The 22,343-nt window shown below is 41.2% G+C and overlaps 1 protein-coding gene across 3 annotated transcripts in view; it reads right to left on the reverse strand.

The window, feature by feature from the left end:
- Positions 1-560: 560 nt before the first annotated feature.
- Positions 561-22,343, reverse strand: part of MID1 (midline 1) — a 168,155-nt gene continuing 146,372 nt past the window's right edge. For all 3 annotated transcript variants that reach the window (XM_063126371.1, XM_063126369.1, XM_063126370.1), the window contains exons 5-10: positions 20,902-21,050; positions 16,523-16,650; positions 13,390-13,533; positions 4,220-4,381; positions 2,955-3,162; positions 561-1,810 (exon numbers count right to left, since the gene is read on the reverse strand). In XM_063126371.1, coding sequence (XP_062982441.1) covers positions 1,462-1,810; positions 2,955-3,162; positions 4,220-4,381; positions 13,390-13,533; positions 16,523-16,650; positions 20,902-21,050 — 1,140 coding nt within the window. In that variant the 3' untranslated portion in view covers positions 561-1,461. The remainder of the gene's footprint in view (positions 1,811-2,954; positions 3,163-4,219; positions 4,382-13,389; positions 13,534-16,522; positions 16,651-20,901; positions 21,051-22,343) is intronic.

Consider the following 22,343-nt stretch of genomic DNA (forward strand, 5'->3'; position numbering starts at 1 on the left):
GAACTGCAACCCATGACAGTCATCCCACTGCAGTCCACAGATATCCAAGATGTTGATGCATGGGGCAGTGAACCTATGTAGGGACATTAGAAAGACTTCCAGTTAAGTCTTTCCATGGTAAAACAGAGTTTGGATCAGCTAAGTAGATCAAGTTGGTTGATCTTTAACTTGGAAAAGCTTGTTTAAAAGGTATAAATTAATGGCTAGTATATCAATCTATGAACTGAATGATTGGCAACCTATTTGACCAACGAATTTATCTTCTGCATTTCATACACTATGGAAAAATGTCTCTGGGTTATAATTTTACACAAAGTTACAGGACATATAAAACTTTCTGAATGTAAAAAAAATGTGTTTCTTTGTGTGCAGATGGGAAAAAAGAGCAAGGTCAGACAAATACGTGTCTTCATTTAGTCCACATTCATGAGAAGCCCAAGTCTCCAGCAGCTTGACCCCTGCAACACTGTTGCTCAAAGGAATGGGATATTTTGCACTGCTCTGGATCCCTTAAAATATCCAAAAAAATAATACACTGAAGTGGAGCCTCTTACCAGGTACTGTTTACAAAACAGATACCTTCACTATTTTTATTGATACACTATAACATAATATAACAAAATGCTCACATTTAAGTTTAAAATCAGTTGTAGGTTGCCCATTTCTAGCACTGCAAGTGGGTGCTTTGTGTACCTTTCAAATGATTTGTGTACCCACTTTGGCACCACCAGAACTATCAGTTGATCTTAGTGGTACTTCTACTTAAAACACAGTCAGAGTTACCTTGGCTGTTCTGTTTGAGTATTGCTGGTTTTCTGAGACAAAAATCAAATGTACATATCCTTAAAAGTGACAAAGGTGAAGCATCAGTAGATAAGAACATTGCTATCAGTAACATTGACTGCCTGTTGATTTAGACATTGACACTTCTTGAAGTATAAGTTAATGTGCTCCAAGTTGAAGGCGTATTTCATGAAGTAAAAGTGGCACTAAAGAAAGCACTGTATGAACAAAAACTGAAGAATTAGTATTGCGTCCTCCTCTCAAATAATTCCAACTTGTTTTCTCTATTATAAAATCAAAATACGGGAAACAGCTAATAAAATCTTTGTGATAGAGCCCTTAATGTGCAAAAACAAGTCATTCTTACGAGGTGCCCAAATGCAAATATCCAAATCATGGTTTCTTCTTCTTATTTTTTTTTTATAAATAATTTATAAATTTTCCTGAAAGAGACTAAATACAAAAGTGTTTTGAGAAATTATTAAAGCCATATTTTGCCTTTAATACAAAACAAATAGTAACGACTAAAGAGATAATCCCATTCTGAGTTCTGGCTTGAAGCATTAGGGACAGTTCTGTATGAAATGTATTTCTGTTCATGTTTTTTCAGAGACAATTCAGAGGGAAGTGTATGTGAGATCCACTGGACATTCATCATCCATCTCTGGTCAGCAACAATCATGGCATCTGCTCCATGGAATCTAAGTGGTCTGGGATGGGAAGGCCTGTTATTATTGTCAAACACTTATTCCAGACAGTGAACGTTGGGCACACAGGCTGTGCAAATGTAATGTCAAAAGTGTAAAGGTGAAGAGAGTTCAAAGCATCATAAAAGGCCAAGGAGCCATTGTCGTAGTCCAACAAAATGCCAACACGGCGAAGATGAGGTGCAGGCTCTATTGGAATTTCTTTGCTGTTATGCCTCACCACCCACGTATTATTACAACGACAAAGAACCCAAGAGGCAGAATTCTTTCCAATCCACTCGTGTTTTGGCGCTGACTTGTAAGAAATACCAATGGCATACCTGCAAAACAAAAGGGGTTTGAGAAAATACATATTTCACATCATGCAGTTTTCTACACTTTAAGTCTATTGCTTTCCGAAATAACGTCCATGTCTTTTGGGTTTTTTGTTTTGTTTATGCCTTTCTTATTCTCATGAGCTGAAGGCTGACCAACATGTCAGCACATACTAAATTAATGTTCTTTCTTATATGATGAGAGGCAGGTCATGCAAATCTTCTTGCTCCAAATCTCCTTTACTGTAACAGTGCCATATCATGAAGTTGGAACACTTAGTGGGAACAAGACCTGGCTTACATAGCTTAAGAAGATTTCTCAGAATTATTAACTGACAATATCTACTGACACACTAGTCCTGCTCCTCTGCCTCAAGGACTAGGGGTTGCAACCTCCACCTGCTTGGCTCGCAAATACACCTGTGTTGAGTGAGCATGCCCAGCTATCCCCTCATCCCCAAAGGTTACAATAAAGATCCCCTTAGGGAAGGAGGGAAGATAGTGGACAGAGAAGATCTCACTAAAGTATAGTCGACTGCCCAGTGAACAATAAATGATGCAAAAAGCACCTCCCCTCCCTCAGGCATCAGGCTGGACTACAGGTCCTGTAATACTGGGCAGAGATGAGATGACACCTGTGCAGGGGGCACTTTCACCATCACTTGAAATGCCATAAGCTTCCAGAGATAAGAGGCGGGTGCAGTCCAGATCACAGGCACTGAAGGCCCCACTGTGGTGTCTATTTCAGGAATTGGGCCCTGAACTTATCAGAAAATAATAAGCTATGATCCCATTACAGAAGTGTCCCAGCTGGCAGCTGTGGTTCTGGACCAGATTTGGCTAGTATGAAACCTGTTCCATTCCTACCCTTGCAGGTATGTCTGTAAACTGTGTCCCATGGACAGAAATTGTTCATATTTCAGTTACTTCTGTGTAACTAGACGTTTAGGTACTAAATATTAGATTTTTTTTTTTTTATTGCAAATCACCATCCTCCTTGGACATTTCTATGATGGAATCAGATGGCCAAAGATGGATTCCCCCCCTGTTTTAATGATTTGTTCACTTTAGACAATGTAAACAATGTCAGGCCTTTATTCCCCACAAAATGGAAGGGGAGATGTGTTGATGCATGGTTTGACCCACCTACCATGTACTTCCACTGATAACCACTTCCCAGTAATGACGCCCACTGTCAATAAACACATTGCCAGCGACTCCATAGCTCCCTTGGCTGGTGAAACGCTCAGGTGTGTGGCTCTTCTTAGAGGAAGTTTCATCTCGCTCCACTGTCAAGTTATCATGAGATACTTTCAGTTTTCTGTGGGCAGACTTGGGATCCAGTTTGAATGGTTGGCCTTGAATGTGAACAAGACACAGGAGTGCTGAGCATTCACAATGAAACATGCTTTGGACACAGGACAATCACATTTTCTTTCTACTGCAGCATTGTACCAAAGTTTAGTATTTGATTCCCCCACCACCAAAGGAGTGAATGGTAGCCATTCATTTTACATTCAGGTCTGGCCAGTAAACTTGTTCCCTGTCCCTGGGGTAGCCCTGGTAGCTGCACTCCCTAAGAATCATGCTTGTGGTTTCTTATTTGCATGGTGCCAGTCTTCATTCCATTTCTTGGTCATACTAAAGTTTGACCCTAACATAGAATGCTAGAATGCCTGTCTTATATTCACAAGGAAATTACTTTTCCTACTTACTTTTGAGTAGATATGCAGAACCTTGCCCTGCTTACTTGTGAACAGACATGCTGCTCATGTTTACGTCTGAGTAGATATGCAAAGCTTTGGTGTATGGGATGCTATTTAAAAGTGCTGCTGAGTGATTGAAGCCTGCTTACTTCTGAGGAGGCATGCAGAAGCCTTATACCACTCACTTCTGAATAGGCTTAAGGTCAGTAAATCTCATTTTGGCCATGCTCACTTTGCCTTTGGCTATGTGCACACATGGAATGAAGCTCTCCGAGTACCTTCCCAGATTGGACTTTGGCCCTCTGGCTAAAAAAGATTCCCCACCCCTAGCATAGGGCGACCATATAAAAAGGAGGACTGGGCTCCTGCATCTTTAACAGTTGTACTTAAAAAGGAATTTCAGCAGGCGTCATTTCGATATATGCAGCACCTGGTGAAATTCCCTCTTTATCACAACAGTTAAAGCTGCAGGAGCCCTGCCCTCTGGCATATAGGATTGCAGCCTAAATGAGCTTCCATAAATAATGAGGGTAGGTTGACAGGCTGAAGGACATTAGAAGACATTCCTACTAAATGAAATAAATGGCATGCAATTGAGGAAAGCACTAAAATAGGAGGCCTACACTGAACCACATTTAAGTGTCAAGCGCAGTAGAATTGAGATGAGAGGAAAATAAAGTGCACGCGGGATGGATACAACATTACTCACTGTTTGTCTTCAGCTTTCCAGGCTCACTGTTCCGGCTGCCAGCTTGATTAATGGCCTTAACAACGAAGATGTACTTGGTGCCACTCTGTAGCCCATGCACTGTGTAGTGGTTCTGTTTGATGTTTGGAACAATCATCCAGCTGTCGGCTGAGTTACACAGACCTGTATTTCAAATCAAACACATTCGCCAGTTTATGGAGGAATTTCCTGAATGCACCTGAGCAGTCAGGTGAACCTAAAAGCATCTTTAAACAATCCAAAAAGAAAATTTGCTCTTGGCTTCTTTAAATGGCAAGACCTTGGTCAATGGATATATCAGTTTTGTCACTGACTGGTACTTAACTTCTCAAAATCAGGGACAAAGTAATATGAATTTAAAGGTGCAATCCTATGCATGTTCTGAGAATGTTGAGAGTAATCGAATTTTTTTCCTATCCCAACACACATAGGATTGCACCCTAAACAGCAATTATAAATGGTGCATTGACATTTAAATTGCCATCCACAATTGACTGTACCATTTGCTTTTATTCACCCATCCAACATGCCCCCATTCTACTTTAAAAAAAAAAAATCAAGGGAATGGTTCTCCTTACAATAACCATTCCGTTAAAAATAGACTTTAAAATATTGTAGAAAAAATAACTTCTCATTATTCAAAGGCAGAATTTTGCTATATTTAGTAACTGCGTAAAGTTATCACTAAAACTGCAAAATGACAGACAAGATTTGTGCTTCCTTTTTTTATGCTTATTCTGTACTGTCTGAAGCAGGAACTTGAGTATTTTCCCCAAAGAAAAACATGTGGATTTTATACACGCAGGAGACCACACATCTTTCTAGGAGAGAGACGCACTGGTTCCGCATTCAAATGTTACAAAGGAAACTTTAATCACCAATACTTCCATTCCTAGCTCTTCTGCAAAGCATCTACAAGAGACCCAGGGCCAAAGCAGACATACTTGAGCTGTTTCGTTCATTCTTACTCTAGAGTAGGTGCAGAGCTCCTAATCCAGATCTTAAAAGCCACCCCCTTCTGCACCCAACATTAGAATGCAGATTGGTGGTCTCACACCTACTCTAGAGTAATGTCTGTTTTGCCCCCTAGAATGTGTTTGTGTAATTGGTTTTTGCAGACCTGTACAGGCATGGAGGAGGTGATCCACAGCTTCCTATGGTGCCCCAGATGCTAGCTTACTTAAGGATCTCTTTGATAGATGCACTATGGTAGGGTGAAAGTTGTTACAAATCTAACCTTACCTCTCAGCACAGAACCTGAAAGGCTTTCTCAGTTCCCTCAGGGAGCATCTTCCCCTCAAGACCCCCTGCAATGGGCTAATTGCTAGCCCATCTTAATTCCTTCATTTGCTCTGCCCTCTTAGTTCTACTTCTGGTCCGCACACCCGCCACACTCCCGCCTTCCCCTTCTGTAAATTGTTGAGTTCCCACATAAGGAGAAATGATGTTCGTGCTTTGCTTTAACTAATTAGTTTGGCATTGAGAAGATTCTTCTATGTCACCTGAAGCTCTTTGAGGAATTTCCTCACCCGCCCCCTAGCCTATCTCATCTTCTGGCTCTGACTCTAATTCTATGGTCTCTACAGTTTGGGCCCAATCTTGACACTAGGGGCCATAGGATCCCTGGAGACAGATTTGGATCTTCTACCTCCCATGGAATAGAGGTAACATATGCTGATCTGCCAGAAGATCAGATTTTAAAGTATATTTTTGTATCTTAGTACAATAAATTGTCTTGTCTTGAGAAAGACAGACTTGGGAAAGGAAGTGGTCTCAATGCTGTCTTGTGTGTTTTGGTTAAATATAAACTCGTAAGAGAAAATTAACACCTCATAAATTCCCTTGCACAGCGAAGTAAGTTGTACTGGGATTTTATGATATTTCCATTCCTTCCCAAAATGAGTATCTGTAGGATGTGGTTTAGGACTGGGGAATTTGTACTATTGTGGTGATATTGGACTAGACAAAACTTTAGGCTCCTTCCAGTTTTATGAACCCTAGGCACATGTGTAGAAGCAACAGCTGTGAAATACTATTGTTCCCAATCAATTCAGGTTTTGATTTCAAAAAGAAGTGCTTTAAAACAAGGAGAATTAAGTTCCCACATGTGGTATAACAATGCATTTTTAAAGCTGCGTTCTAGAAAATGAATGGAATGTAAATTAGGGATTGAACTACTGCATTGAGTATAATGAGGTATCATGCGGGATTTGTGAGATACTGGGAACAGGAGAAGAAGGGTGTTTCTTCCTTTTCATTTTACAATCTGGAAGTAATCGTTCATAAAACTTCTTTTGCCAGGATTTGTTGCTGTTGAAGTTCAAAAAGCAGACAGGAAAAAATATTCTAACTGAAAATCCACCTAATGTTTATTATTGAATCCACTGTTTCAGCAAAACAATGAAATAACTAGCGATGCAAAAGTCACAGGAAGGTTATATAATCTCCTGAGCATTTCAAGTATTTAAAAAGAAAACTCATATAAGTGGGGAAATTATATTCAGAGAAAAATCTCCGAAGTCCACAGTTTGACAATACCTTTGTTAGGACATATGATGCTTCCTCCTTAGAACACACAAGTGGTCATAAAATAATAAATAAAGGAGTTATGCTAAATACATATACTTTTTAAATTTAGCAATGTGAAATTTTAATATCTTTATTAAAAATGAAGTCTCTCGTACATTTTAAGTGACAGCTGGTAACTGAAGAACTATTTCTAATGGAACTTTCATTCCAAAATATTCAGAAGACATGATAAAACTTTTACAAAGCTATTTCTAAAAAGTTAATTTAAATGATTTTCACATTTTTAAAAATTCTAATTTGTGCAAGAGTATAAATATATCTGCTTCCTGAATTCTTTAATATATTTTTGCTGCTCAAAAATGTTTTTTGAGTGATTCTCACAGAAGGAATACAAAAACTAATGTTACATGGCAATGAAAAATCCATATTGAATTTGCAGAAAAGATCCTCAAGTGATATGATTTCTGCAAAATCCATGCAGATTTTCTGGTCTACCAAGTATAATCTTTTCCATGTGCATCATCCCATGGAATTCAATTCAAATGATTGCCTGGGAGGAAAAAAAAGCATTATTAACCCATAACTAAGGGCCATGCTCCAAACTCCTTCAAATTTTCCATTCTCCGCTACTGGAGATGGAGCTTCATGTATGCCTTGGGTTTCATGGTTATTGAAGGGAAGGCTCTATGGGTAACTACAGCCATCGATTTTGGCTACAATTCTTTGGTAATAAATTTATGAATCGGCAACTGTTCATGCAACTATGTGTTGTTGCTTTGAAGAGCCGTTGGCTAAAACAGATGGGCGTGTTGGTGCCTGCATGGCATATGTACATTTTCATATACAACGCTAATATCAGTGTAGGAAAATCATTATGAATGATAGAATCTTTAATCTGTTGCTAATTAGGGATATAGAACAGTAGTGCCAAAGTGCATATGAACACAGAAATTATTTCTTTCCCCAAGTGTTCCAATATTTAGTGGAATCCATGCTTTCAATAAACTACAAAATCTTTCTTTCTTAAAATGTGGCATCTACCCTTTCAGAGATGCAAACCGATCAGGATATATTTGCAACATAAATGTTCTACTTGGTTATATGAATTCATTTACAACCCCACCCACAAACTCAGAAAATTAAGCATCTCAAGTGATCACTTAAAAACCATGAGACCCTTTAACTCTTAAAATATTAGAATTAAACTATAATGTTGTCTACTGAACTAAACAACAGAACACACGATTTGCTTTTTCTTACTTAATTTATAAGAAATCCTCAGTGAGTTGATCTCAGCCTAATAATATTTAAGAGCAACAGTGAAGCCAGTCCTGCTATTCAGTTCTAGGAAGCTAATTTCAGAGCAGTGAACAGCCTAAATTGAATGTATTGTCATAGATCAATAATGATACATTTATGTTGTCACTAGGGAATGAATGCACAGTGGTTGCACACAGTATTCTAGCTACTTCCTTCTCACACATTCATTGGCAGGCACTGAAGATGAGATGACCCACTCAATTTAGTTTGAACCTTGTACTCTCCAGCTCCAAATTATCTATCCTTACGAGTAAATTCAGGGCACTCTCAAAATAAATAAATAAATGGCACTAATAGATAAACTAATAGGGGACCATTTCGCAAAAATATAAGGAGGCAATTTTATGGCACCCAATTTAAAAATAATTGTTACGATGGTATCTCTGTAACAAGCATCTGCACAGGAAAGGGTTCTCTTTCCGATGTGGCATTTGTGTTCCCACATGCTAGAGCAGAAGTTTGAAAATGGCAAGAAACGAAAACCAGTCAGGAAAATACTTTCCAAAACAGATCAGCCTAATCCTAGAAGCTGCTCGCCAAAGGCAACATCATAATATCAGGGGTAGGAGGGGCTGCAGTTGAGGAAGGAAATTGGCACCTCCCCTATGCAAGTGGGGCTGTGTGCGTTCTGCTCATGCACGGCGATCTTTGGATCTAATCCAATGACTGGATCTATTAAATCTGAATGATAAAAATGGAACGGCCCATTGATTTCATTGTTATGCCTGGATACTACCATGCATAAAAACAGGAAGCAATTCATAGCACCATATTCTAACTATTTCACACAGTGCCATGCCATATGAAAAAATATGATGTGATCCAACTTGTGGCATACAATTAATATTTGCCGCCCCATTCCCTATTAAGACAAGCTGGTTTCCTGCTGACTCATTATTAAGCTTCATTCCATGAAGACTGGAAAAACATCCTCCACTGTATTTCACACAATGTAGAAGCTTTGTTCTAAAGCTCCTCTTCAGCGCTTTGCAGCTGACGCACTGTCTTTACCCCACAGTATGCCTTCTGTCAGCATAATGGTATGCATGAAAATGGGTCAGAGAGAATGAAGCAGTTTATTATCACTCAATTCAGCCTGCTTGTTAGTGATTAATCAAAGAAACCTTTCTAGTCCTTCCGTGCCCTTTTTCACTTTATCTGTCTTGCTCTAATTCCTTTGCACTTGTCTTAAGTTTCTTTGCATCCAGGCTGGTTATGAAATTCAGGTGTCTAAGGAAGATTTCTGTTTTTCTTCTGCTGCTCAACACCATTAAACATTTAGACATTGTTGATGATGTAAATTAAGTGCTATCTGGAAAATTCATTTTAGACCCACTTTTTAAATATTTTAGGGCTCACAAATCACATCGCACCACTCTGTTTATTCAAGTTTCTAAGTTTTTAAATCACTTTACACAAATGCCAGATGACTGGTTAATCTAATGCTTTTACAGCAGTAAATGGCAACTTTACTTTAAATCTGGAAATACATTAATTGATGGATCACAATTCATGAAGGACTTGTCTCTACTCCTGATCTCAGGTCCAACCAGCATTGATAAAAATGTTTTTTTTTTTTAAAAAAAAACTGGCTACATATTGTGAATGGCTAATTCAGGCAACTGCACTATTGTGAATGGGAGAAACAGCGCTACTGTCCTATTGTGAATGGGAAAAACAGCACTACTGCGAAGTAGTGCTTTGTGGGAAAGGAAGCCTGCGTCCAAAAGTGCCCTACTGCAAATAGGGAAAAAGAAGGAATGGGGGGGGGAGGGAGTGACCTCACCCCAGGTCACAGAAACAAGGCACGCCTAGGATTTAATTCAAGGGGATAGGGCACACTGCAGTGGAATTGCACAGGAGCCACTTTTAAATGACTTTGCAAGACTGTGCCTTTTCAGAGGAGAGCTGCGAAGTTGCTGTGCATTGGCGGCAGTATCATCACAAACAACCCCGACGGGCTCCTCCGCCACACTAAATGGGCTGTATAGATTGGGCCACTGCCTTTTTGCCAGCAGAACAGACACTGATGGTTGATCAAATTCCCCTTCAACCCTGCAGCCCCCGCCCCAAAATCTGTCTGGAGGTTGTGGGACCCTCTGGAGCAGATGTGGGGGACACATGGAAGACTGCAAGGGAGAAGAAGAGAAACTCCCACAGAACGAGCAGAAGTCCACTCATGTAATGTCGGAGTTAGCACTATATTTCAATACTTACATAGCAATCCTATACATGTCTACTGTAAGCTTCTATTGTTTCCAATGGAGCTTACTCAGGATTAAGTATATATAGGATTTCAACCCAAATGTCACAAGCAGCCATGGGTCCTGGCTGTAAGAAAGAGACCCTATATGGGAATATTTTTAAGTGATACTCTCTATAGGTAAAAAAAGAAAATTAGCAAAATATATATACAATGGGGCAAAGAGATACATGGCCTGGTTGTAAGATGAAACAACAGTGTAAATAATATTATATTACTATTTAAATTAGCTTAAGTAAATTAACATGATGTAGCGGTGAGATCTGCACCACAGTTTAGGAAAAATATGAATAAGTACCAGTGGGTACCAGAATTTAAGAAAGCCATAAAGACTGATCTCTTCCGGCAGGCCTACCCAGTTGAATTTTAAGATGCCTTTTTAATGGTGTGCTGCTTTTAATGATGCACTGGTTTTAAATGTTTGAATTAGTTGTATGTATTTTATGGTGTTTTTATTAGTGTTGTACCCCGCCTCGATCCAGAGGCAGAGGCGGCTAACTAATATATTATTATTATTATTATTATTATTATTATTATTATCATCATCAACAACATCATCATCATCATCTATTAATTTAATCCATCTTTTTCTTGTGGATTTTTATCTTGAGTTAAATAAATGATTTCAATTGCCTTGATTAAAACGATCCACCCTGGTCTTGCATGTCTGTACAGTCCTATATTTCAGTAAAGAATCTCTATGTAAAGTGATTTATTTATAAAATGGTCTAACTGCTTTTTCATTTAAAAATGCTCAAAGTGGTGTAGGAAAATAGGATAATATACAAACAATTTAATTTAGCATAAATATAAATAAACATAAACAACAAACAACGTAAACCAAAAAAACAGACCATTACAATTAAAATAAAAAACACAATGTCTAATATTAGAGAAGGAAACGATTCAGAGAAAGGTTACACAACGTGTCCAAAAATGTATATGCAAATAAGTGGAAGAAGGAAAAAAGAACCGAAGAACCCAAGCCCTTTTTAAATCTCCAGCATTAAATAATGCTCTGTCATCACTAAAGAGCACCATGGAAAAGCAATAATTACATAATTTAACTAACAGAAATTGTGTAGCTTCATTCCTGATATAGGCTCAGTTCAGACAACATGTTAGTCAACAATAGACAATTTAAGCAACCATTGCTAATATAGTCCCCCATTGACTAAAGTGTTGTCTGTCGGGCAAAAACCACACCTTGGTTAGTTATTTCCTGGAGATAACTAATGGTTTGCAGAGTTGTTTCTCCGCACAACAGTTGATTATCGTGTCGTGTAGTGGGCTTCATGGATTATTTACCATGTTTACAGAGTCACAAGGCAAGAGTGGCAGAAAGCCATTGGCATAGGAAATAATGCTGTCCCGGGAAGGGCTTGGGAAGCTGCCAATCATGGTGGGGTGGAGCGATCGGGGGCTCTCCACACACTTCCTGGGATAGGCACATGCTGTCCCTGGGTGGGGAACCACTGACTGTGGCATGTTCCCAGGGACATCCATGTCCCTTGCCCCCACCCCGCGATCCATCTGGAGATTGGCTCAAGGGGATGGAAGGATCCCTTTCCATCCCCTCAAGTCGATCCCCAAATGGATCGCAAGGCGAGGGTGTGTGTGAAGGATGTCTCCCGCAGCTGGACGTGCAATGTCAAACCACAGGGAAAATCCATCCACCAATATGGAGGGGGGGGGCAACAATCTCTCCTGCATCTTTGTCAAGCAGGACAGATTCTTGCACCTCCTGTCTCCATTTGCCACAACAGAAGGGCACGGGACGCAGAACCTTCTCTCCTGCTGCAGCAAAGGATTCCCCTTCTCTTCTGGTGAATGGGGATGGGAGGTGCAGGAATCTGTCCTTGACACAGCTGCAGGAGAGGTTGTTCAGTGCAGCACCACTCCTTCCCCTTCGGGGCCATGGCAACAGGGAAGGGGTCATGGTTGCTATAGCCACCCACTTCCCTGTTGCCATGGCCCTGACAGGGAAGGATGAATTGGCGCTGAGCCATGTGATCTCCTCACAGGGATGATGTCCTTTGCTGGAGGCTGGATCTCGTGCCCTGACATGCGAGGAGATTGTTCCACAGCCACTTGCTTTTGCGGCAGGGGCAGGGGCAGCACGTGTTTTTCCGAACGGTGTCACTGCAGAAGCAAGAGGCTGTGAAACGGTTTCTTCACATGTCAGGACATGAGATCCAGCCTCTGGTGAAGGATGTGTCAGTGCCAAGTGATGCTCCGGTTGCCTGTCCCTGTGTGGCTGCTGGAGCAATGGCACATTGCTTTCACCTCCTGTCAGGAGGTGCTCTGCCTCCACTATCGCTCCTGCAATGGCCGCAGAGTGTCTCCATGCACTGCATCTGTCCTCGCCACGGAATGATGGCACCCTGATAAGGTAAGCAGGAATCAGTACCGCCATTTAGTGGGGAGGGCGGAGGGGAGAGACGACTACTCCACAGTGTGTGCATACTCTACTCCACGGAGCACTACTCCCGTGTTACTGAAGTGTGGCACGCAAATAGTCATATGTGGAGTGGACTATTCACACTCCGTGGACTAAAGTATCATCTGAACCCACCCATAATGATATTTGACTAATGCATAATGTTATTCCCCACTGCTCTAATGACCAAAGGCCATGACTGGCGGGGGGGGGGGGGGAGGCAAAGCACACTTTCTGGGGGCTATTGAAAGTGCGCAATTCCCCCAGACTTGCTAATGGTGTGCTGGAGGAGTTGTGCACTTTCTGGATGCACCGGAAAGTGTGTTTTGCCATGTGCTCAGAACAGGCCTGCTCCTGGAACAGGGCCAACCAAGCAGCCCTTCATCCACTATGTGTAAGGACTAGCAAGTTAAACTTGATCTATGATAAAATAAACAGGTCTGTGTGGAAAGACTGCAAATATAGAAACAAGGCCTTAGATTCCAAGAGCAGAATGTAGAACATAAAATATAGGAATATTCTGCTTGCTTTTGATACATTGGGAAACAATTTTCTGGAAGTCTAAATTAAAGACATGGAAGAAAAAAGATATATACATACTAACGACGTTGGCTTGTCCAGTGAAGATGGTATATTGCAACTCATAGGAGACCACACTGAATTCATCATCAGATGTCCAGTGAACTGTGATTGTGTCATACGAAGCTGTACAAAGCTCTTCTCTAATGGTTGGAGGATTTGGAGCTGTGAAAAATTAGAAGCAACTGTTAACATTTGTAACATCGTTCCCTTGAATTCCATTCATCCATTTGTTGTGCCCACAAGTTTTCTATACTCTGACTTGCATGAAATAAAAGCTGTCAACTATGAATTTTCAGAAAATAAATACACTGAAATGTGTTACATCTTTAACATACATTAAAGTAAATGTGTGGTAACATGGAACAGTTTATTTGCTGGATAAAAACAATATTTTACATCTTTGTGTTAAGTTATAACTCAAATGGAACCTTTAGCATTTACAGTATTGGGGCAGATCATTTGGGATACAATTCCTTTTGCCATGGGCACAGCTGCATGTGGAAGACCATGAGCACAAGCTTCATCCTCCTCTTAATGTCTCCAGCTGGCCCATGGCCACCCACACTGCAGCATGCTGTCCACTGTAACATGAGGCCTGTGCATACCTCCCAAATCCAGCTATGCCTATTTTCCCAGGATCCAAGCCCAGAAGTTATTTGTCCTTGCTATCCATTGCAAGTAAAGGGCAGCATTCTGAGGTGGCTAAGGATGGTCACAAGCCAACCACAGAGCAGAAGACAGGGTTCCACTGAGCCTATGCCAATCCTCTCCAGTTTATAAACTGTGCCCATCAGGATCTTTATTTAAAGATACTTCTTTTAAAAGGTATTTAATCCTCTGTCATATATCCACTAAACTGGTGAATTAAGAAATTGTCTGCTACTAGGAATACTGTAAGAACACTTTGTTGAAGACATCATTAATCTCAATGATGGATGCACTACAGTTCGATTTCCATACCTGGTATTGTAGTTTGGCTTGTGAGACGGAGATCAGTAAATAAAGAGACAACACACAGAACTTTGGGTTTAAACAGGGCCACATTTATTAGAGATCTGCAAAGGGGGAACCTAAGGAGCATCCAGTCTGGCCTGATTTTCAGACCTTTCTGAGTAGGGCGAGCTGTTCATGGCCTGTGGGTTGGCGCTGTACAATACGCCCTCCCACAGGCCCCCCTTTTGGGGTAGGGAGGCCTTGAGGGGTCACCCAACCCAGGCTGTAAGGCTCAAGGTGGGTGAGAAAGGTTGTGTCGACAATTATCCTAACTCCCTTATATCCAATTCTATCCTATTTATTTTCCACTTGGGAAAAGAATAGATATATTGGTGGCTGGATGCACAAATTCCTATGTGAGCTACTCAAAGCCTATTGGCAGGGTCTTGTTATTTACTGTTTTACTCTGTACAGCACCATGTACATTGATGGTGCTATATAATAATAATAATAATAATAATAATAATAATAATAATAATAATAATAGGAGGAAAGGTGTCTGGCTGCAAAAACTCTTCTACAACCTTGGTTGTAATTTTAGAAGCACTATGGGGTGCATATTCGAATGAGCATGCAAGTTAGTGCTGAACAATAATGTTCCCCTCCAAATTAACCACCCCATTCAGAGGTTGCATTTTTTTAAAAAAATAAATAGGTGAAGGTACCCGTGCAAGTCAATCTGGTATTAAGGTCAACTCCTGAGGCCCTACTCCCTTGTCCTGTCACTGATAAAGGTAAAGCCCTACAGACAGGGCCTTCTCAATGGAGATCTCACAATGTTATGTTTTTAACAATGATGACAGAGAACTTTTTGTTGGCTGCCATTTACCCACCTAGAATGCCTTAGAGCTCATTGGGGGGGGGGAGGGAGGCACACCCTTCCCAGAAAAAGACCTAGGTACACCTACTAGCAGCTGTTCCCCTTTAAGTTTGAGCTGAAAGTTGTCTCCGAAGAGCTCTCAGTTCATCACTAATCTGCTTTCATTGAAAGTAGTAGAATAAGAATATGTTATCAACATACATATGCACTGGGGAAAACCCCCCACAATGTAGTAAGATGGCCAATACCGATCCGATTTACACTTATGGGTTCTTGATAGCAAGAACAGGTAAAATGCTTCACTTTCCCACTGAAATCAACAGAGCTCTCTGGTGCTGGGCCATGCCAAGTGTTTCTCAAATATGAGTACTTAATAGTACTCATATTTTAGAAATATGAGTCTTTAGGGAAGGCTAGTTCAAATCCCACTAAAAGTGACTATATTTCCTAAAGTATCAAACAGCACAGGAGCACAGTTTGATGTGTCCAACTGGTGTGAGTTTATTGTCTAGAACAGTGGTTCCCAAAGTGGGCGGTACTGCCCCCTTGGGGGCGGTGGGATTGCATAGGGGGGCATTAAGAGGCAAGGGGGCAGCGGGGGGGCGGGGCGTTCGAGGTGGTCTTTTCTGAGAAGCACCTCTCCAGAAGGTCTTAAAACCCAGGGACATTTTTATGGGAGAAGGTAGTTTAGTCCCAAGCCATATAGGGGAAGAATCCACACATATATTAATACAGTTTAAGAAGAGTCCTTTTAATGGCGAATTGTAATGTTTCAAAAGCACCAAAACGCAAATGAAGAGACATACCCTGCTTGGTGTGCCCCGCCACGCCGGCTGCAAAACAGAGGCGTTCACTCTCTTTTTCCTCCCTCCCTCAGCAAGCCTGCGGCGGTTGCTTCAGATTTTGAATAAATATTCAATTAATTGTTACTGTTTTGAATTTTATTGTTACTATCTTCCTTAGTGGGTCATTGAAAACCGCTATTCTGAATAATGATTTTTATAGTGTAGGGTAGGGGGCACTGGGCATGAGTTTGTGGAACCAAGGCGGCGGTGACCTGAAAAAGTTTGGGAACCACTGGTCTAGAACTACACTCTTCAGGAAGACCTCCTCTTTGCTGGGGCAAGGAAAAAGCCAGCCTGATTATACCCTATGAACCAAATTGCGAAAAGAGCTAATAACAAACAAAATATGTTTCCTTAAAGGCCACCCTCTGAGCAATAGTGAATCCCTTTTTCTAGTAGGATCTTGTCACATGCAGTTCTGTTCAAGTTGAAAGTGGATTATTCCTATCTATCTATCTATCTATCTATCTATCTATCTATCTATCTATCTTACCTGTAAGGTAATCAAGGCATTCCAGTAGTTTCTTCTCTCTGGTAAAATCCAGCGCAAAGGTGTCAAACGTGTCATTGAGATTAATTTCAGGAATTAGAACCTGAGACGATGCAGTTGCCATGGCGACTCTGCAATGGAAAAAAGAGGCTGAATTTAAGGGTGGTTCAGTCTTGGAAATTAGTCTGAATGTCAAGAATATGTAATGCAGCAATTAGACAATAAAAAAGTGTACTGGAGCATGTGTTGAATTCCATTTCCGCACCACTGAATGGCAACACACATCTCCTCAGTCAAGTGGAACACATGAGGCTGCCTAATACCAGGTCGGACTATTTGTCCACTTAGCCCAGCATTATTTACTCTGATTGGCGGCAGCTCTGTGGGTCTTAGGCAGGGGGCTTCCACAGCACTTGCTATGAATCCATTTTAAACTAGAGATGCCAAGGAATGGACCTGGGACCTTCTGCATAAAAAGCAAGTGCTCTACCACTGAGTTATGGTCCGTCTCCAGCATTAGGAGGCACTGTTTGTCAGGCAAGTCAAAGCAGTCTTGAGCCCCAAACTTTCTCATTTCACATTGCTGGCTACAACCCCAAGCCGAAGTATTCCACACCACAACATTTTGTTGCACGTTCCACTTACACGGTCTAAAAGCCTTTCTATGAAATAGAAGAAGCATTGTTGACACATGCCACCTCTGGCTGAGATTTCTGTGTCTGCAGTGCTAACGATGTGCTACTCTACCTTCACACATCAGCTGCGTTCAGTCGACATATTAGGCAATGGAGAGAAGAATAGTACACTCACCGTGTGTTATTTTGCTGGTACTCCCCACACAATACGCTGCCCCTCCCCCCGCCACATGGCTGAAAGTCCCGGCGTCCTTCTGCAAGGCTGGTGCCCATCCTTCTCTCCTCCCTCAGTCCTCCCAGCCCTATCCCATCAGCTATTGCGAGTTCTGCTGGCTGTACAGGAGCAGCTGAGGGTGTTTTCAGCCACTCCTGCTGGAGAACTCTATGACCTATGCACTCGATGGGAGTAGATTATATAATGGAGCCATCCACACAACATTTTAATCAATAGATTACTGGATAAGCAATGGAGCAGCCTGTTTTTCCACGTTGTTTAATTCAAGAAAATAATGAACTGTGCATTGTGTGTCCATTGTGTCTCCCCTCACGACACAATAATCAACACTATGGATGGTTGACTCCCCCCTCCCGTTAATTATCATGTCATCCAAACCAGGCCATCATCACAGGGAAGCAGCAACAGTCTATTGATTAGTAATAATTACTCATAGATTATTCCCTCCACGTGGAGCTCATATGAATTTGCTAGCCCTCAGTACCTAATCCTCCTAAGCATGCTTGCTTGTAACTTTATTCTGCTTACGGCATACCACTCCTTTTCACTGTAGTCCTTCTATGAGGTCAGCTTTGCTCCTCCTTCCACCAACTCCATATCTGCCTCCTTTCTTCTTTCTTTCTGTTATGCCTCTTCCTCTCTAAGTTCAGTTCTGACTCTTGTTTAAGCTGTTATAGTTTCTGGGCTTCTTTCATATTAAGATTCCTCGTCATCATGCAGGGCATTGAACCTGGGGACTTCAGCATGCAAAGCAGGTGCTCTACCAGTGACTGACTTATGGTCTGTCTCCAATGTGATTAGAGAGAACTCTTTGTAAGGAAAGTCTAAGCAATCTTGACTCTCAGATCTTCTCATTTCAGAAAGTAAGCACAAGGAAGAAAGATCCTTTCTAAACACTGTTGCTGCTTTCCGCTTCGCTGCAACAACAAATATTAACAAGCAAGACAACGGATAAATATTACGTTATTCTCTTGTTCCGTTGCTTGATTTTTTTACTTAAAAGTGTTTAAAGTTAAGGCTGGAGTTAGTGTGGCGAGCAATGACTTTTTTGTTGTTGTTCATCACAATATCTTTTATGGCAATCAACCGAATGGGACTTATTTATTCTACTGTAAATAGGATTGTGATTTAGTTCAAGCATTAAATGTGCCCAGTTTGAACTGCGAAAACCATTGGAGGAGTGTTTACCTGCCATACCATTCAACAAAGCTCGTCACAGAAGCAGCACTATTTTACTTCTTGCAGAAAAGCATTAAACTGCCTTGACAGATGTTTTTCTGTATTTTTCCTTCACACGGCTTTGCTAAGTAGCGTGCCGTGCCAGGTGTTGCTTCACACATCTGTGTCTAAAGAGGTGTAGAGCACTTCTCCAGATGATAACAGTTACACCATTATAACTTTGCAATCCACCAGGTGAAGCCATCAGGCTACATTAACGGGAAAAAAGCTTTCTTGCTTTGCAGCATTTATTTATTTGGGGCAAGCAGCAGCCTGCTGGCATGAGGGCTTACAAAACAATGACGTTTTCAACCTGGGATTTCAGAGACATGACAATGCATACCAGTACTTTAAGTGTATTCTTACGTTTTGAGACGTTTCAGGAGAGAATTCATATTCATTCAGGCATAAAGAATAAGCTTCCTGTTCTACAGAAGGGAATAGGCAAATCTTGCCACTTTGGCAGCAGTGACACACTTTTCAATCAATTGCTCTTATTTGCCATTCATGATACATGCTAGATCAAAATGTTATGATTTCTCCAATGGACCACTTTCCCAAAGCAAAATATTTAATTGTACACCTGGCTTGGAAAACTCTTGCTTTGAAACTCATGGGTAATGATTGCCACCTGGGTTTATTACATCGAAAACTGAGTGTGAATTATACATTTTCATGAAATCATAATTTCTTTTGGATCAGATGAATGCTGGAAGATACAGTAGCGGCCATTCAAAAGTACGTTGATAGTTAATTTTTCCACGTTTAAAACCTTTATTTTCCAAATTAAGGCAAATGTGCTGGTAGTGCCATGGCCACGCCATCCTCATGTGGGGATGTCACAGTGGACAGTATCCAGTTGTGCCATTCCATGGGTGCTCAGGCCTGCTGACAGCAGTGCAGACATGGTCTATACCACTTGGAGACACAATGCAGCGCTCCGGGGACCAAGTGCAGAAATGAGAGGAAACACTCATTTCTGGAAGTGACAGATCATGCTTCCACTCATTTTGGTGTTTGCCCCTGGAATTGCTACATTGCGGCCACCAGCAGTAGGGACTGTGAGCGTGATGCTGATGATGCAGGGGTCTGCTGCCACTGGACCTGGGCTGCCTGTGGAAGGGCACAATTGGATTCAACCTCCTGTCTCCATGTGGTTGGGGTGCATACAGCTACTAAGATTTCTATGATGCTTATACGTTCCAAACAGAAGCCTCACGTGGGGATGTCACAGTGGGCAGTATCCAGTTGTGCCCTTCCATGGGTGCTCAGGCATGCTGGAGGCAGTGCATACATGGTCTATATCACTATCAGCCACGATGCAGTGCTTCTGAGACCAAGCACAGAAATGAGCGGAAACACTCATTTCTGGAAGACACAGATCATACAAGATTAAGGTTGCGATAGGTAGACCAACAACACCTAGCTCCGTTACAGCCAGTAGAGCTGCATTACATCTGGGCATTATAAGAACTGTATAGCATTAAGAACGGGAGCTAGGCTTTTTTTATTTCATTTTCCCTCCCCACCCCTCTTCCCTTTCATGCCATGTCTTTCTAGGCCAGCATTCCCCAACTTGGTACCCTCCAGATGTTTTGGACTTCCAGCTCCCATCAGCACCAGCTAACATGGTCAATGGTCAGGAATGCTGGGAGTTGTAGTTCAAAACAACTGAAGAACATCAGGTTGCAGAAGGCCCTAACAAACCATAAGTAAGAGCACTGAGAGTGACTTGTTCTTATTGACATGTAATAAAGAAATAGAATGTATTGCTTTGATAATCATTTCTATTACATATGTAAGTATCTGCAACTCTGCAGATTCTCACATTTTTTCAGAAGACATTTCCTGGTCAGGTTTTGACATTTTGTCTCTGAATAAATTTTCCGGGTGAAATTTATCTTTAACAATGCAGTTGATTGTTCTGGGGATGCACTGACTTAATGGCCCCCCTAGCTGTTTTAATTTTCAAACTATAATTATCCTTTTTAATAATGGGTGTATTTTAATTTAAATGAATTTACACAATGTATTGTGAATCTATTTTAGCTTGAACATTTTAGATTTTTTTATGGTGCATTTGTCTTATTTTGTCTTAGCTCTTATGTATGTGAATGGACTATGGCCCAAGCAAGAAATAATTTAAAAAGTACCAAATGCTGGGGTCAAGCAACAAGGGAGATGCCTGGGCTAGAAGCTTCCCGGAAGCATCAAGCTGGCCTCTGTTAGAAAGAAAATGGTTGTGTAGGTGGCCTGATCCAGCAGAGTTCTTCAGGATGTTCTTGTAGCATTACCTTTCAGTGATGTTTTTAGCAGACTGCAAGAAGCGTGCGTGATCATTCTCCTTCAGAGATTGCTCAGCTTGCGAAATCAGAGATGTGGAGCGCTCAATGCACTGTTTGCAGTTAGCTATCTGCTGGGCCAGTTTCCTCAGTCTCACCACCTGAAAGGGGGGGGGGGACAAAAACATAAGAAAACACTTAGATCCATGAACTCCCAAAACGTGCTCTTGCATTTGCACTTCTTCATGGCCATAGCGCAAATAGGGTGCTAATGCGAACAGCTTAACTGGGAAGCAAGAGTCCCGTTTACACCTGCTTTTCTCAGAGCCAGTATTGTTCCAAGTAAAGCTTTATTCTCCACACTGGGGAGATCCAAAATAAGCACAGCTGGCAGATTTTGCTATAGTGGGAAACGTCACTTCCCATCAGTCTCCGCTGCTCGGAAAACAAAAGTCTATTGTGATTGCCAGTTCCCCCCAAACTGATGTCTTCAAAGCAGCTTACAAGGTGTGCTACAGTTTGCTCTAAATTCCTGAACTTGTTTACACAAAAAGTGACCTTAGAACAAAGCTTGACTAAAAGGAGTAATTTGTGTTGACTGACAATAAAATAAATGTTACCCCCAGAGACTTCCATTTTTGCAGATTTCTGCTGGAATGAATTTAGTGAAATAGAAAACACTACAATGTGTTTCTGTGATTTACTGATGAATGTGTATACTGCCTACAATTTTGCAGCAGGAAAAAAGAAGCCACTTATGAAATCTCACTGAACTGTAATGAAAACTCTCTGATGCTGTGAAGGCTTGTGGCTCCGGTTTTGGAGGGACGGTGATTCCATTCTGGGTTTAGTTAGATCTCTAAAGGTGCTATCAAAGGTGCTGCACCCTATCCCCAAAATGGGTTCAAGACCTTGGATAGCACCTTTAGAGTTAAACCTGGAATGGAATCACTGCCCCTCCAAAACTGGAGCAACCAGCCTCTACTGTTCTGTAGTCAAAAGGCTAGATTTTAAAAGATTGCCTACCTACAGCTAATAGAAAATGCTGTCTCCACTCCTACCCACTTAGTACAGTGTCATTAGCATCAACACCACTGCATAGAACAAATGAGAGGGGAAAAGGAAGGAAATCTAATAACTCTGTACCTAAGGACATTAACCTCCGATTACATATAAAAAAGCAGGAAATTGATAATTAAGTAGACTGGCAGCAAGTTTGGAATTTTATAGCAAAGATAACAAAAATGTGCAGGGTTGCATTTATTAAGCAGTAAACATTGTATGTCATGATTCTACTAGGAGACAATGAATTTAGGAGTCGTGTATCCTGAGCTCAAGGCCACAAGAAGCATGAGATTTTGGACAGCAAAGTCCATAGTCAGCCATTTCTTTTCTTTTGCTTTTAAAGTAAGGGTTTAGGCCTGAACCACTTCATTATTAGCCTAATAGGTTTG

The sequence above is a fragment of the Elgaria multicarinata genome, chromosome 5 (assembly GCF_023053635.1).
Source record: "Elgaria multicarinata webbii isolate HBS135686 ecotype San Diego chromosome 5, rElgMul1.1.pri, whole genome shotgun sequence".
Taxonomy (NCBI): domain Eukaryota; kingdom Metazoa; phylum Chordata; class Lepidosauria; order Squamata; family Anguidae; genus Elgaria; species Elgaria multicarinata.